The sequence below is a fragment of the Pempheris klunzingeri genome, chromosome 2, assembly GCF_042242105.1.
Source record: "Pempheris klunzingeri isolate RE-2024b chromosome 2, fPemKlu1.hap1, whole genome shotgun sequence".
Classification (NCBI taxonomy): Eukaryota; Metazoa; Chordata; class Actinopteri; order Acropomatiformes; family Pempheridae; genus Pempheris; species Pempheris klunzingeri.
In genome coordinates, this window is record NC_092013.1 from 16,156,083 (window position 1) to 16,170,734 (window position 14,652).

Genomic DNA, 14,652 nt, shown 5'->3' on the forward strand with positions numbered 1-14,652 from the left:
TAAATCTTAATATAATGGCTGCATTACATGCTCGCTCTCTCATGAGACAACTGTCATTTTATTCATTTATATTATAAACAATCCATTTATCATTTAGAGAACATCATGTGCAGACTCAACGACTCCAAATTAATTAAAATGTTCCATTTCTGCTGCATGTGTGAAACAAAGGCAACAGTTTGCTAAAACAACTTTATATGATTTATGTCACTGTTGACTTTTCAGCTCGTTCCTCTGCCCCCAAGTGGCCAATTTCTGCTGTCATGGCGGGAGATTAAGTAATGTATTGTTATTTCTGCAAATTTACTTTCCCTCCTTTTGTATTCATCCAGCAAAGACGACAAATTGTCTCTGCGATGCAGAGAGGGAGGAGTAGTTGGCTCATTAATGGCTGACATGGACAACTACAACCATCAAAGAAATAAAAAGCGACAGCTCCTTTCATATATAAGGTGAAAGATGGCTGGAGATAAAAAGGCAAAATACTTGAAACAGATGAGCGTATTTTCAGGCCTGAAAATTTGAAGAACTGTATCACAGACGCAGAGTAGATGCAAATACACTGACACTGCCTCTGAGTCACAGTCCTGCTGAGCTCCCTATGTATTACAGTATATCAGTTTACAGAGTATTACATCACTAATGCAAACACTGTACCAGCGGTAATCCTCTTCTTCCTGTATGACTTCAGAGGGATGTTGCAGGCAGACAAACAGAGGCTTTGTGGCAGACTGATAAGACGCAGCACTGCCTGTGGTTGGTTGGTTCATGTACCTGCTCTCCCAGCCAATCCCTGCCAGCTAAATGTCAACCAAGGCAGGATTAATCATGCAACACACACTGCAGAGAAGTGCCCGTGCCGTGGCCTGTTGGAATTTGTCACTCATTTGACCTCTCTTCAATGCGACACTTGCTACGACTAACAAAAGGCAAAATTAAAGACACAAAGCTGCAGCAAAATGAGGAAAAAAAAAAAAAAACACCCGTTTCATGTTTTGTCATCACGTCTAGCTTTACTCTAAATATAGCAGAGCACGTTTTATACCACATTTTGTTTTACAGTCTGCAGTAAATTGTTCTGAGCTCTGAATTCCTTTGGGTTTAGTATTACAACATTTAAATACATTTAATAATTCAAAGAATTACATTCAGGGAGTTAAAGAAATTAAGATCTCTTATAACTCATGAAAAAAATATACAGTACATATTTTCTCCCTGCAGATAATTTTGTATGGAGCCTAGTTTAGCATAAAGAAACAACTAGCCTGCCTCTGATCATCTCTAAAGCACTTTGATGTCTCATGTAACACGTATCATTTGTTTAATCTGTACACAATAAAATAGCCACACCATCTCAAAATGTATAAATTATATTAATTCCATGAATTAATATGATCTCAAAACTAATTAACACACTACTTGTTTGTTAATGTGCAACAGATTCTATCAACACTATCAAAAAATTAGTCCATTACAGTACAGTATTTAATATCAGTACAAATAACATATAAATAATTCAGATGTGATATATCAGCAACATATGAATAACATCACACCTGAACAACAACATAAAGATAAAAGCCTAAAAACAAAACTTTATAAATTTACATGTCTTTCAAATTGTCTTCCCCTTTTCTCTCCTATCTTTGGTCCAGCATGACTGTCAGAGCTCCGTCCCTTCATCATTTATCCCTCCAGCCCAGCAGAAAGGCGCCATCATCTCTGGTAGCTGCAGGACCATGATCGGGGTGTCACCAACTCCAGGAAACCGTTCTGTTGAGACAGGTCTAGATATTCACACAGTGTTCCTCCTCCTCCTCCTTCTAGTAATGTTATCTGTAATCCTTTTGTGCATTTCATCTGTATGATTTAACATCCATTCATTATCACTTAATAATCTCATTTTACAGATGTCACTTCTATTTTTAGACAGCGGTTATCTGTGTCAAGCCATTGTGTGTGTGTGTGGGTGTGAATGACGCCACTGGCTTTAGAGGAGGGGGATACACAGAGATGCAGTAGTTCAGTAGTTAAGTACATCTGTGCCCATCTGCTATGCAAATCCTTCACATCTGTGACTTCATCAAACGCTTTAGGCTGGACGGGGGCTTTTTAGGGTTAACTACATGTCAGATTTTTTTTGTAATTTTTTTTTTTTTTTTACAAAAGTCCATGACTCAACACCTCTCCTATATGGGTGTGATTTGGTCGTGTTATCTCTTTGAGAACAAGTCAATGCACTTTACATGTGTGTCTATGTGTGTGCGTGTAGTCTGTGTGGTAACAGATGCTCATGAATGACTGCAGATAAGAATAGACGACAAAGCCAGGATGATGAAACAGTACAAGGAGTTAAGTCAGATTCATCTGGTTACTGGCGTCTGTATGACGTCCAATACCACTCATGTAATGTACTTATGTGGTCTATGTCCATGAATTGTTTTCTAATCTTTTAGCCTCGTCATGATGTTGTTTGGATTTCAAGTTTTTTCACCTGCCGGCCTACTTTCCAAGTATCTCAGAAACTGGAGTCCAAGTTCTGTCTGTTGGCGTCACTGTAGTGCCGTACACTACAAACAAACTGCTGTTTCTGCTGAAATCACATGCCATCACATGCTATCTGTTTATTTGTGATCTTTGGCTCTGTCTATTTGCAGGACAAGGTTTTGATGTTTTTCGGTCATGCACTCACTCACTGCGTATAAACACGGTCCAGTGGGAGAGTTGTTCAAGCCTTCACACACCATAATGAATCTCTCAGAAGACTCTCCCAGAATAGTTGTTTATGTGTGAAAAAATGGTCACAAAATTGCACTTTTTGTCAGGTTCTATTGATTTTGTGTCAGACAGATCGCTGCTTCTGTTGCAGATGTAGCCAAGAAAACTAAAGTTTATTAAAGTCTGACAGAAAGCAAGTTTTTTGACCCACTTTTTTGCTGCTACAAAATGAAGTGACACCTGTTTTGTTAGAATCTGCAGGGTCTGATATCACAAAAAATTAAAGCTATCCTTAAAGACAAGAATCCTCCAGTTGTGATGTAATTAAACATGCCTAAGTCTGATCATGGCATTGCTCCTCTTAGCCTTTCCAGCACTGACAGTATACTGTACACGTAGGCGGAGTACATACCCCTGTCCGAGGGCAGTGTATCTGTGCGTACCACTCCTGGCAGTACAGACACACCTGGACGCCCTGACCGAGGAAGAGACACGCCCACATGATGACGTTGAACACGGGGCTCTGTCGCTTGTCGTTCATGGTAAAGTTGAACACCACTAAGAGAGGACGACACGAGGGAATGTTGCTGCTGAATTTGCTGTATTTGTGTTGTGAGGACGGGGACAAACAGTATGAGCATGAAAAGTAAAAAATAAAACGTTTTGTCAGATGACTACTTATGAAGTCCCAGTGGAAAAGGACATAATGCTCAAGTGTGCTCTCTGTAAATATGAGTCATCGGCTGAAAACGGCTATTAAATGTGTGTAATTACAGATTTTAACTTTCAGGCTTGGAGGCAACTTCCAGATTATAGAAGGGGACATTTGCATATTTTTAACAAGCTACGGACAGGCAATTCAGAGACAGTGCTTTAACTTTCAGCAATAGTAATGAGGCACTTCCTTATTTGAAAGGCAAATGTGTTACTAAATGATTCTCAGCAGCCAGGTCACAGCACCGTATATCTACATCTTCTGTTTAAATCACTGTGGAAATTGTTCCCTGAATCACGAGTCTAACTCTCACCTCCAAAGATGGCAAACAAACAGAACATGACAGGATAGAAGAAGCCGAATCCCATGGACAGGGCGTACTCGTGGACGACAGCAGAGACGATGAACACAGAGAGCATTGCAGCTGTTCGGAATTTCCTTTTCGACAGCTGCAGGGATCAGAGAAAGAACAGAGAGAGGGTTTTGCTCAAAGTTCAGGGGTCAGGCTGGTTCAGTGGGGAATTTGTGTCACTAGAATTACGGGACAACTGTTAAACTACTATTAGCACTTCGTCATGTGACATGCTGCTTTGGAAATACACACAAAACCCACTGGGACGATACATAACTGTTTTGTTTGATATCATTTCTATGCTATATTGTATGTAAATTTAGTTTGGTGTATTGGCACACACTGCTCACCCAGAGGAAGTCTCTGTATCCGTAGTAATAGAGCCAGTCGTGAACGACCACATTCCAGGTGCGGTAATAGTTGGCAAAGGATGTGGAGTTCCACCAGTCCTGGGAAATCAACACAGGAGAGTGAAATGAGCGTGTGTGGATCAAAATGAAAACATGCAGTTGACATACAGTTCCTCCAACAGCTGGACAGACAAACTGTCCGGACTCAAAGTTAGAGGTGGTCTTGAAGGTATCATCTACTGTATATTTATTTGTTCCTGACACAGAAGAATAGGAGGCACAAAAGTCCCGGCTAAATTCTTCCTCAGCGTGAGGGTAAAGTGATTGTGACAGTCCGACTTAAGTGGTGCCGGGTAGATACAAGTAAAACACAGTCATAGAGATGGGACATCTAGAGCACATTACAAATAAATATACAGCAAATGAACACTTCGAAAGACTGCATTTAACTTTGACTGCAAATTATCTCACATTGGGCACTGCTGAATTTGCTGCTTTAAAGGAGTAGTTCAACAATTTTGGAAATACACTTATTTTCTTTCTTTTATAAGGTTAAGACGAGCAGATTGATAGCTAGCTCTCTCCCAAGTTCAACCCCCCCCTGCCAATAACTCTAAAGTTCAGTAATAAACATATCTTGTCTTTTTTTTATCTTGTTTGTCCACAAATATAAAAGGTGACAATTTGTGATTTTAGGGGATGTTTACTCTAATTTTCTGCTATATGTTGATAAACAGTTTATCGCTCCACCCAGCACTTTGTTGCGGCATCTTTGCCTCGCTTACGGTAAATCACAATCTCTGTGCCCGACTCTTGTTCACCAACAAATGTCTTCAGGATGCAGCTATCCTTGAAAAACATATTGATGTTTTAACAAGTTTTTGTACAGATACAAAATGCTATTTGTGAGGTTTAGAGATGCTGGTAGGTAGGCCAGCTGTTTTTAAGATAGCCTAAGCTAACAGCCTTCTCCAGCTCCATATTTAAGGCAAAGACATGAAAGTGATATTAATGTACTATATCAAACTATTCTTTTAATAGAACTAGTCAAACAAAGGTGAGCACAGTGATCCTTCTCTGGTTAGCTTAGTTGCAATTTGAATGACTGATTCAACATGGCTGTGGACTTGCAGCACAAAACTGCATTTTGGCCAACAAGGAAAAATTGTTGATATACACAGTTTTTGTCACCCCCAGCTTAAAATGGTGCTCCTCCTCACTATTTTATACCTACAATTCAAGCGAGAACCCATCATTCAAAGCAGTGAGTCACGTGAGCACAAAACTTGGGTAGAAGTGCCCAACAGTGAGGGAAAGCAGGTCTTTTCAGACGCAGTCATGATTTTGTCTCTTGTTCAAGAGGAAACTATTAACAGCATACAATGGATGGAAAATTTAAACTGTTCTGGGACCATCAAGCCACTCGGCTGTAATTTCACTTGTCATTCACTAAATGATTGCCATCTGGAAAAGCAGTAATATCTGAAAATAATGTGTTCACAGGAGAGGTGATGCCACACAGAATCAGCCATACCACACACCTTGTAGAACATCCTGTCAGCAAAACACAGCAGCTCCGCGAAGAGGTTGAGCCAACAGTGCAGGAAGGCAAAGAAACACAACAGAAGGAGCATTATACCTGAGACAGACAGTCAGACAGAGACGGGGAGAGAGGTTCATGAGGAACACTTTAATTCTGGGCATTGCTCCCAGCTTTCCCATATGAACTATAACCTGATGCAGATGCTCTTTTATCAGCACTTACTCAAAAAGCTATTCACTTACAGAGAGTAATAAACATGCCGCTCCTTGATACCTGTATCTGACTGCATGATAACATGTTTAATCTTATTGCTGACATAAAAACACTGAAGAACAAATTCCTCTTTTTCCATATTAAGTGCGAAGTTAACCAGTGCTGACTCACAGTGATAAAAGATAATAGAGGTTCCATACAGAAGTGATGTTACAGGTGGAGGCACGGCTGAACTTTAATTTATGTGTTTGTTTTACATGTGACTTCCTCCTAGTATTGCCTGAAAAATATTCCAAAAAAACAAGCTGTATGCAGATAGAGAGAGGAAAGTACAGTACCTGGTAATATTGAGTGGAACACAGCAAGAACCATTGTTCGTTTACTAAATAGCTGGTTGGTCTCAGGTCGGAAGACGGGCACGCAAAGGCGGACCAGGATGAAGTAGCAATAAAACAGGCATCCCAAGATCTGCAGATTAAGTGTTTCAATATAAATAAAAAAGGTTATAATGGGACCCTGGGAAAAGGAAATAAAATATAGACCATGAAGTCATCAAAGATTAAAGCGATAAAGCCTTTGTAGTTTATGATTGCTTCACATTATCGCACAATACACGAGTGCTTTGAGCAACTTCTAGGTCAGATCTTTTCTAGGTCAGTAACCACACTTGGGCCTTCACAACTTTCTATTACGTAATAGAAAGTTATGGACTGAAAGTAATCAAGTGTGAAAATGAAAATGCCAAATAAAGGAGTTACATCTTACCATACCAAGTGTGATGCCAACATATTTCCATCGTATGTGGGTGTTCCTGCGAAGAACAGAGAGATGTGTCGCTACTTATACGTATGTATACTGTAAATTATGTGTATCTGTTCTATTGAGTGTCCCACTAAACCAAGACATTTCTTATGAACACCTGTACTGTTGCTGCTGTGTCGTGTCAAAATGTTTCACATGAAAAAGGCCTATTAGGGAGTCCAGTTCTTCACCTCCGATCTAACTTCAACATGACTGTTTCTGCTCAATGGAGTTGCAATGAATGCAAAATGCCTCTGCTTTGTTTTGGCATAAAAGTTAATATGACACCTACACTATTACTAGTAAGTTCACATTACTGGAGATTACTAATTAAAATCAACAAATATTAATCAACAAATCCATGTCAAAGGTCTCACCGAGGATATGAGTCCCTGTAGATGAGTGTTGGACAGAAGAGGAAGTACAGATAGCTGGAAAAGGTTGGTAATCGGGGACTTTCTCCTGAAAAGCAAAGACAATTCAGTAAGCATGACCATCAGAGTGGAGGGAGCCAGTTTTGAGTCTTAAAAAGTGGCAGTGAAAAGGCTTTTAGCAGTCACAAGTTTCCTTGAATGATTTTATAAAAGGAATTCTAAAGCTTTACTGTGCCGTCTTTAAAATTAAACAACGGTGAGTTTATCACAAAATCGTTAAGCCATTATATCGAATTGTCTGCCCCTTAATCTCTTTTGCTGAATCTGTACTTCAGTAAAGCTTCATCTATGTACTAATACTAATGACATTTAAAATGGTAAAACAGTGCTGTTTTGTGAAAAATTGCATTTCACAGAATTATAACTCTTTGTTACACAAGGATTTTATCTTCAGTTTCATTTCAAATCCACATTCAAAACACGGCAAAGCACGGACACATCTATAAACCTATTTTCTGTCACTTTTATTCTTTTTTCTCGGGACCGTGCAGTTTTCTCCTGGAGTCATTTTACTGCCGCGAGTAAGTATTCACGTTTATTACTATGAGTTTATAGTCAAAGGAGCCATTCTTCATCACTAACAGACATCAGGGTCACATGGGGCTGCACATACTTGAGCTTATTTATTGTATGTGGGTGCATTGTTAGTTTTAACTTCTGTATGACTCATTAGGTGGGAACTTGCTGAGCTCTGTTTTAGTCTTTTTTTCTGTATTGTCTGAGAGTGTCTCTGTGAGTAATGATGCTGCCTGAGGAGTAAATACACCAGACATCAATACAATACAGTAGAGTACCTTCCTTTGGTGCATTCTTCATTATAACAGGAGCACTTTCTCTTATGAATGAGTAGCTCTTCATCAGGAATCGAATCTGAGGAAAATTGACATTAGTTGATATGTGAGGTGAAGCACAGTATATCAATAATAACAGCGTCTGCATTGTCTGTCTTTACTGCATGAATCGACAAGGTGTCTGAAGGGAACAACCCACATCTTTTTGACCTCAATCTCGTGTGTCTGTGTTAGTTCACATTGACTCAGTGATGTATTATTTAGTTGTCTGTTCGCTTCCCCTGTAATTAATCAGAGGAAAAAACAAAAGTACAACAAAAGGGAACTGAGAGGCATGACAGGGCAGACAGAAGCACAGTTGGAGAACTGATTTATCATAAACTACAGTTCAGACAAGATGTGTCATCCATCTGCAGGAAGCAGGGAACCATTTACTCTTTTTGGGCAATTTACTAAATGAAACACATTAGATTATGCATTAAAAATCAATATATTGTGGTTTATACTGTATATGGGATGGACAGCATGAGAATTACAAACAGACTGATTAGACCAGGGTCAGATGAGGATCAGGAGCGGGTTTCCCAAAAGCATCTAAGCACTGGGATTATCTCGCTCCATCGAATGGAACTAAAATGATCTTAGCACTAAGACGGTTTTGGGATACCGGGGCTGGTGTAATAAAGAGGATGTGGAAGTATTACACTACGGGACCATGATGCCCAAATGTTGGCTACACTGAGACTGATTGTCTCTTTTGGTGTCTTTCCAGCCGGAAGTCTTCCATCGCCAGGCAGCATGCTTTCCTTATCGCACTGTTCCTGCTGAGAGACTGCATTTATGATTTGGATTTCCAATAAATATAATGTTATCTCCAGCCTGCTGTATTTCTGGAACAGACCATTGCCAGCAACAATTTTTATTCATGAGATTTATTTTATTGGAATTTTATGCTGAGCAGCAGTTCATATCACAATAAATAGACTTTAATCATATTGCAGTTTAAATCAAACGTGATGCTGTTTGGAACTCTAAACAACCTTTAAATAACCTACGCTGTGATTGGTGGATCCGCTTTACCTCTGAAGCAAATAGGAATAGTCATAGTAGGAATAGTAAACAGGAAGATCAGCTGTTTGATTCCCAGTCTGCGTGTCGAAGTGTCCTCAGGCAAAACTCTGACAAAAGTGAGTGTAAATAATTTGTTCGCTCCCGATAGCATATTGGCAACCTGTCATCAGTGCTTTTACTGACTAGTTGTACTGTCAGCTGCTCAGGCTGTGTGACTCTGTCTCATCAAGAGGCTGAAAGATTCAAAGTGTCTATGAGTGTTGTAGCAAATTGCATTTACACCTACAGTGTTTGTCAAGAGTCTCATAAAGGATAAACTACTTTTGACTATTATTTGTTATGTTCACTCCTCTATTGATTTTTAAGGCCCATACTGACAACAGTATTTGAGAGTTGTAAAAATAATGTGATGATATGTCAGCAAATATTATTTTTTTAAAACACTTTTTATTTTTATAAGGGTTCGCTAATATTTGTTAAAAAAATTGTGACATGTTTTCAGCAGACTGACTCTTCATACTTCCCCTGTTACTATTTCTGTTTAAGGACCAACAAAATATAAATATTTACAAAATATTTATTCCTTAAACACACACACGCAGACAAGCTAATTTCTTGACATTACTTGCACTACTTTTACTTATTACAAATCTGCCAACGTATATGGAAACACATTACATCTGTTGGTAATGTTGACTGTGCAAATGTATCGGTGAGGCCCCCATGTGGAAGGCATTTTCACTCTCACAGGCTTGAGGAAAGCCAAAACTTTTGCACTCTGTCCTCAGTGAATGTGATACCATAAAGTTACTTGACCTGCTACACGTGCCACCTTATATTCACCAAACTTTTGTACCCATGTGTGACAAGTAATATGTGACAGATAAGAATAATTAATTTTCAAGAATGTTACATTTGAAAAGCTAACTTCATTCTTGTATTAGTATGATATTCTATTTTCAACACATATAACTTCATTTTCACTTGTATTTTTGCTTAAGAAAAATTGTTTTGATAGACAGACTGACTCGTCATATTCCCCCTATTACTATTTCTGTTTAAGGCACAACAAAATTATTTATTCCTTAAACACACACACACACACACGCACACACACACGCACTCACACACTCACCTGCTCCAGTACCACGATGAACCGTGAGGCTGGTGGCAGCTGGTTGTGTATAACCACTTGGATGGGGAACTGTCCTAATACGTAGGCCTGCACCACAGACAGGACCAGGCCCGTGCCGAGAGACAGCCCAAACTTAGAGGGGAAGCTGTGGTACAAAGATCCCCAGAGCACCAGGGTGTAGTAGGGAACGAACAGGGTGTAGACAAACATCACTATCCAGGCCCAGGTGACCGTCCCCAACTTCCCAAAGGCAAAGAACAGCAGGTCAAACTCTAAGACCAACCTGAGAGTGCATAAAAAAATTACAAATTATAATCATGGCATGAAAATAATGGGAAAAAATTATTAGAAAGAGATTTAAATGCTAATTTTAGTTCCTTAGGCCTTAACGTCCAGCAAAATAATTGTAAAAATTTAAAATGGTACGATTAAGGACATTTCGGTGACATGCTCTTTTTGCAACTGTTGACTGTTTTGAAGAAAAAAAATAATGATATCAAAGAATGAATGGCTTTAAGCAATGGCAGGCATAGTTAAAACTTTGAATATTTTCCCCCTCTGGTGATAATAATAATAGATGTAAAATACCTACTCATTGCAGCATGTCTAAGGATCTGTTTGATTCAGCATGGCCACTTTAATTTGAGACATAATTAGTTTTATTTGATGCATTTACCCATATTGGAATCAATTTTAACTGAGGGTGGATGTATTGAGTAATTTGCACGTTCTCCACGGAGAAACGCAAGACTGAAGCTCACAAGCCCGCATCTGCAACAAGCTACCAAATCATTACTGAGCCGCCTAGAGCAACAGCAGAAATACTCAGAGGGATTGATCGCTCTATCTGTCTGCTGCCAAATGAGCAGAGAGGCAGCAGAGAGAGGGAAGACGGGAGGCGCACAATCAGGGGAAAGAGAAGATAAGAAGTTTTTGAAGGCTTTGGGGTAATTAGATTTAGTTCAGGGTCATGGAGTTTGAGACGTGCCACTTTCATTAACATACAGGCCTCCACACACACACATACATGCATACATGACACAGACCTGCCCTGGTCGAGGAAGTCGATGGCGAGCGTGCTCAGACAGAAGATGACGAGTACGGCTATGAACATGTGGTAGATGGTCCTGATGTGGTTGATCTCAAACAGTTCACTGATGAAGAGGAGGAAACGCAGACTCAGAAACTGAAAAAACACTGTAATTAAAAACCTCTACGCTGCATTCATGAGCACATCTGTTGTGCTGTACACAAGTTAGAGGTTTATCAATCTGTGATACAAACAAACACGCCCATAGGATGATCTGAATGATCTGTATTTGTATAAGTTGTCACTAATACAATATGCAGACCTCACAACCGTTGATCTCTGTTGAGTTACATAACTCCAAATACACCATGTATGTATCCATATTTCTCAAACATTTTCAGCTATCTTGCTCTAATCAAGATGGGAAAAAATTCATTACAAACCCCCAAATTATATATTATAATCACTGCATTCAAGTTCATCTAAATTAAATAGGTCTTCTCCAATACACCATGCCCATAGACGGTTTTTTTTTTCATCTTGCCTTCATCAGCGTGGTACCTTTGCAAAATATATTTTTCGACATAATTTGGGGTTTTTGAACTGTTGGTCGGACAAATCAAGACATTTAAAGATATCTAAGATATCTGATATTAAAGATATTTCTCAACATTTTCTGGCATTTTATAGACCAAATGATTAATTAAGGTAATGATAATATGTTTGAGTGCTTGTCGTTCATACTTACTCCAACAGTGATGGCCTGGCCATAAACACTTTGCCATCATCCATTCTCTGAGATCTAAAACAAATGACACCAAAATGAAAGGATAAATAGATCCTCCAGATCAATAAGGAATAATATGAGCGTTAGTAAAAGCTGTCTCCTCCTCCTCCTCCTCCTCCTCCTCCTCCTCCTCCTCCTCACCTGGATGAGGGTTTTTTTGTCATCTTTCCATTAGCTGCCGGCTGGATTTGAGTAAAAGGCTGAACGGGCTCAGTCAGAGCTTGGTCTAGTATATCACTGAGCTGATCCTGGACCTGCTCCAGGACTCTCACCTTCACTCTCTACAGGAGGACACGCAGGGGAAAATTTTGCTTTAGCATTCTCAACTTATAGCCCCCTAAATTCGCTGACTCCACACTCTAAATATAGTTCAAGTTGCATCCCGCAGTCTGCATACTTTTAAAATATCACTACAAGCTGTTCCCTGTTAGCTTCTGTAAGACAGAGGAGGGACTGCACAACGAAGGGACTGCTGGGAAGGTTAGTTAAAGGCTCACCTGTGCATGTTTCTGCCACTGTCTTAGATCATCTTCCTGTACATTATTATGGCCCCCATCTGCAGAGAGAAGAAGGGAAATTACTCAAGATTATCAACTGGTGCAAGACACATGTACATATTACATCTGGATTCATAAAGATATTCCAAAACTTTGCACATATTTCTGTAGTAATCCTGTATATACCTTTTGAAAAGTATGCTGCAAAACAAATATTATATCTACATATATTGATGTTGAAAACATCAATACATTAGATACATTACAATCCATTACAGTATAAATACATTATTGATGATACCATGACTGGAGATCTCATCTGGCTGAGGGGCCTTGACGTTTCGGTGCCACAATCCGTTTGGTGGCTCTGTGGTCGTCATGGTTACCACAGGACCACACCACGTAGGACTATCTACGGGGACTCAGGTGGACAATCCTGTGCATACCAAAGTTATAGGTTAGTCTCTATCTTCCCTTTGTTGAGGTGTGACGACGATGAGTCGAGACTCTTCAACTATAAATTGAGAGATTAAATGAGGTCGCAGGCTCATTGCTGGCAGGTTGCCTCATGCCAAAAAGCATTAATATTCTTGATGAGCTTCAGTCCCAAGGAGGTGAGCTTACTCGTGTGAATCCCACTCTGAAAAAGTGCACAAAGTCCTGGACTGAATGCGGAAACATATATGACAGGGTCTTTGAACTGCGGTAACCTACACTGCTTTCCACAACAAGAGTGTTATCACCAGCCATTGTGGCTCAAACTAAACAATGTAAACATACAATAAAGCCGGTTTACCTGTTCGCTGTGGAAGTTCACACACACAAGAGATAAGATACGCAGAAGACTGTATTAAACAGACTTCAAGAGAGGGGCGAAAGAGCCAGAGTGACCTCATTTTCTAATCCATGCTGTTTGATCACTCCTCAGGAGAAATATCAATATAGCAGATAAGCTTTGCACAGATAATACATGATGTGGCTGTGGATGATGAGATGACTGAGAAAGACATGAAGAAAAACATGCTTTTGAGCAGATCAACACTTATGCAATGATTCAGTGCACGTTAAGGGTAAGTTATGGTTGTTAAAGTAAACTTATTGGCTTGTCCTCTTTTCTATTTGTCCACTTAGAGCCCATAATGAACAACTTTCTAACATGACTCACATGCACTTGCTGTTTGTAATGGGAATTTAGATCCACAAATTTCAGGAACACCAAGTAACAATTCCAAAAAATTTTCATTTTATCGGTTAATCTCTTGTCATCTCTCTTAGAAAAACATTATGTTTGTTTCGAGCGAGAAACTTTTTTTTTTCATTATTGCATATTGTTCACAAACGTCAGTTGATTCAATCGTTACTTCTCTTTAGGCCAAATACTTCTAAAGTGATCAAAAAGCCAATGAAAAAGAGTCTGAGTATGCAACTTTTATTTTATCTTCCTATTTGTACATTTACAGAACAAACTGGGAAACTTTACAAAGAATCATCACCCTACTCTGCAAACTACAACTTGTGAACAATTGTAAATAGCAGAAACTGAGATTTGAGATCACGAAAGTGACAGATGTCAGATGCAGATGTGACATTCCTGCTAAACACTGGTCCTTATGTCAGATTTGTACTCACAGTCTTTTAGCCTCAGGCTCAGTCAGAATTCCACGGTGGTGAGAGGCGCTGTTTCAACTGATGCTTCCTGCTGAGGGAGTGTTTTTAAGTCAGTCTGTGTGACAGTGACAGTGTGATCTCTGTCCTCTACTTTCCTCAGCTGATACATTGTATAGTTTGTACTTCGCCCTTTTGGCTCCTGGCCCTGGGCAGTGCAGGTCCTCAGCGGTCCAACCCCCCTTCACCTCCTCTGCTGAATGTAAAAGGTCATGCAGTCAAAGAGCGTACACAGAGATGTTGTTGCAAAATGTATTCAGTGTATTAAATGTAAATTATTGATTGATTTTATGCACTTTTCCAATTAATGTAGCTGAAAATATTTCTGCAAAGACAAGACCAAAGCATAAAATATGGCTGCTTTGACTTTGACTTTCCGTTTCTAACAGTCTCTCTTTCTTTAAGTCACTTCACTCAGATGTTTGACCTTTACTGCTCATGAATGATGTATGTGCCAAGTTTGACACTACAAGACTGTTTTCAAATTAATCTGCTGATGGATGTGTTTTTCTGTGCTCACCTGGCATCTGAGTTTAAGGCGTGTGGAGTT

The 14,652-nt window shown here is 39.5% G+C and overlaps 1 protein-coding gene across 1 annotated transcript; it reads right to left on the minus strand.

The window, feature by feature from the left end:
- Positions 1-1,464: 1,464 nt before the first annotated feature.
- On the minus strand, positions 1,465-14,174 carry soat2 (sterol O-acyltransferase 2). The gene is made up of 16 exons (XM_070837914.1): positions 14,067-14,174; positions 12,739-12,873; positions 12,438-12,496; positions 12,082-12,221; positions 11,902-11,955; positions 11,170-11,277; positions 10,124-10,406; positions 7,921-7,996; positions 7,070-7,154; positions 6,657-6,702; positions 6,230-6,359; positions 5,677-5,774; positions 4,136-4,234; positions 3,747-3,882; positions 3,131-3,276; positions 1,465-1,773 (listed from the first exon to the last, which is right to left on the minus strand). The coding sequence occupies exons 2-16, from the start codon at positions 12,815-12,817 to the stop codon at positions 1,717-1,719; spliced, it is 1,596 nt and encodes a 531-aa protein (XP_070694015.1). The 5' UTR covers positions 12,818-12,873; positions 14,067-14,174; the 3' UTR covers positions 1,465-1,716.
- Between the last annotated feature and the right edge of the window lie 478 nt (positions 14,175-14,652).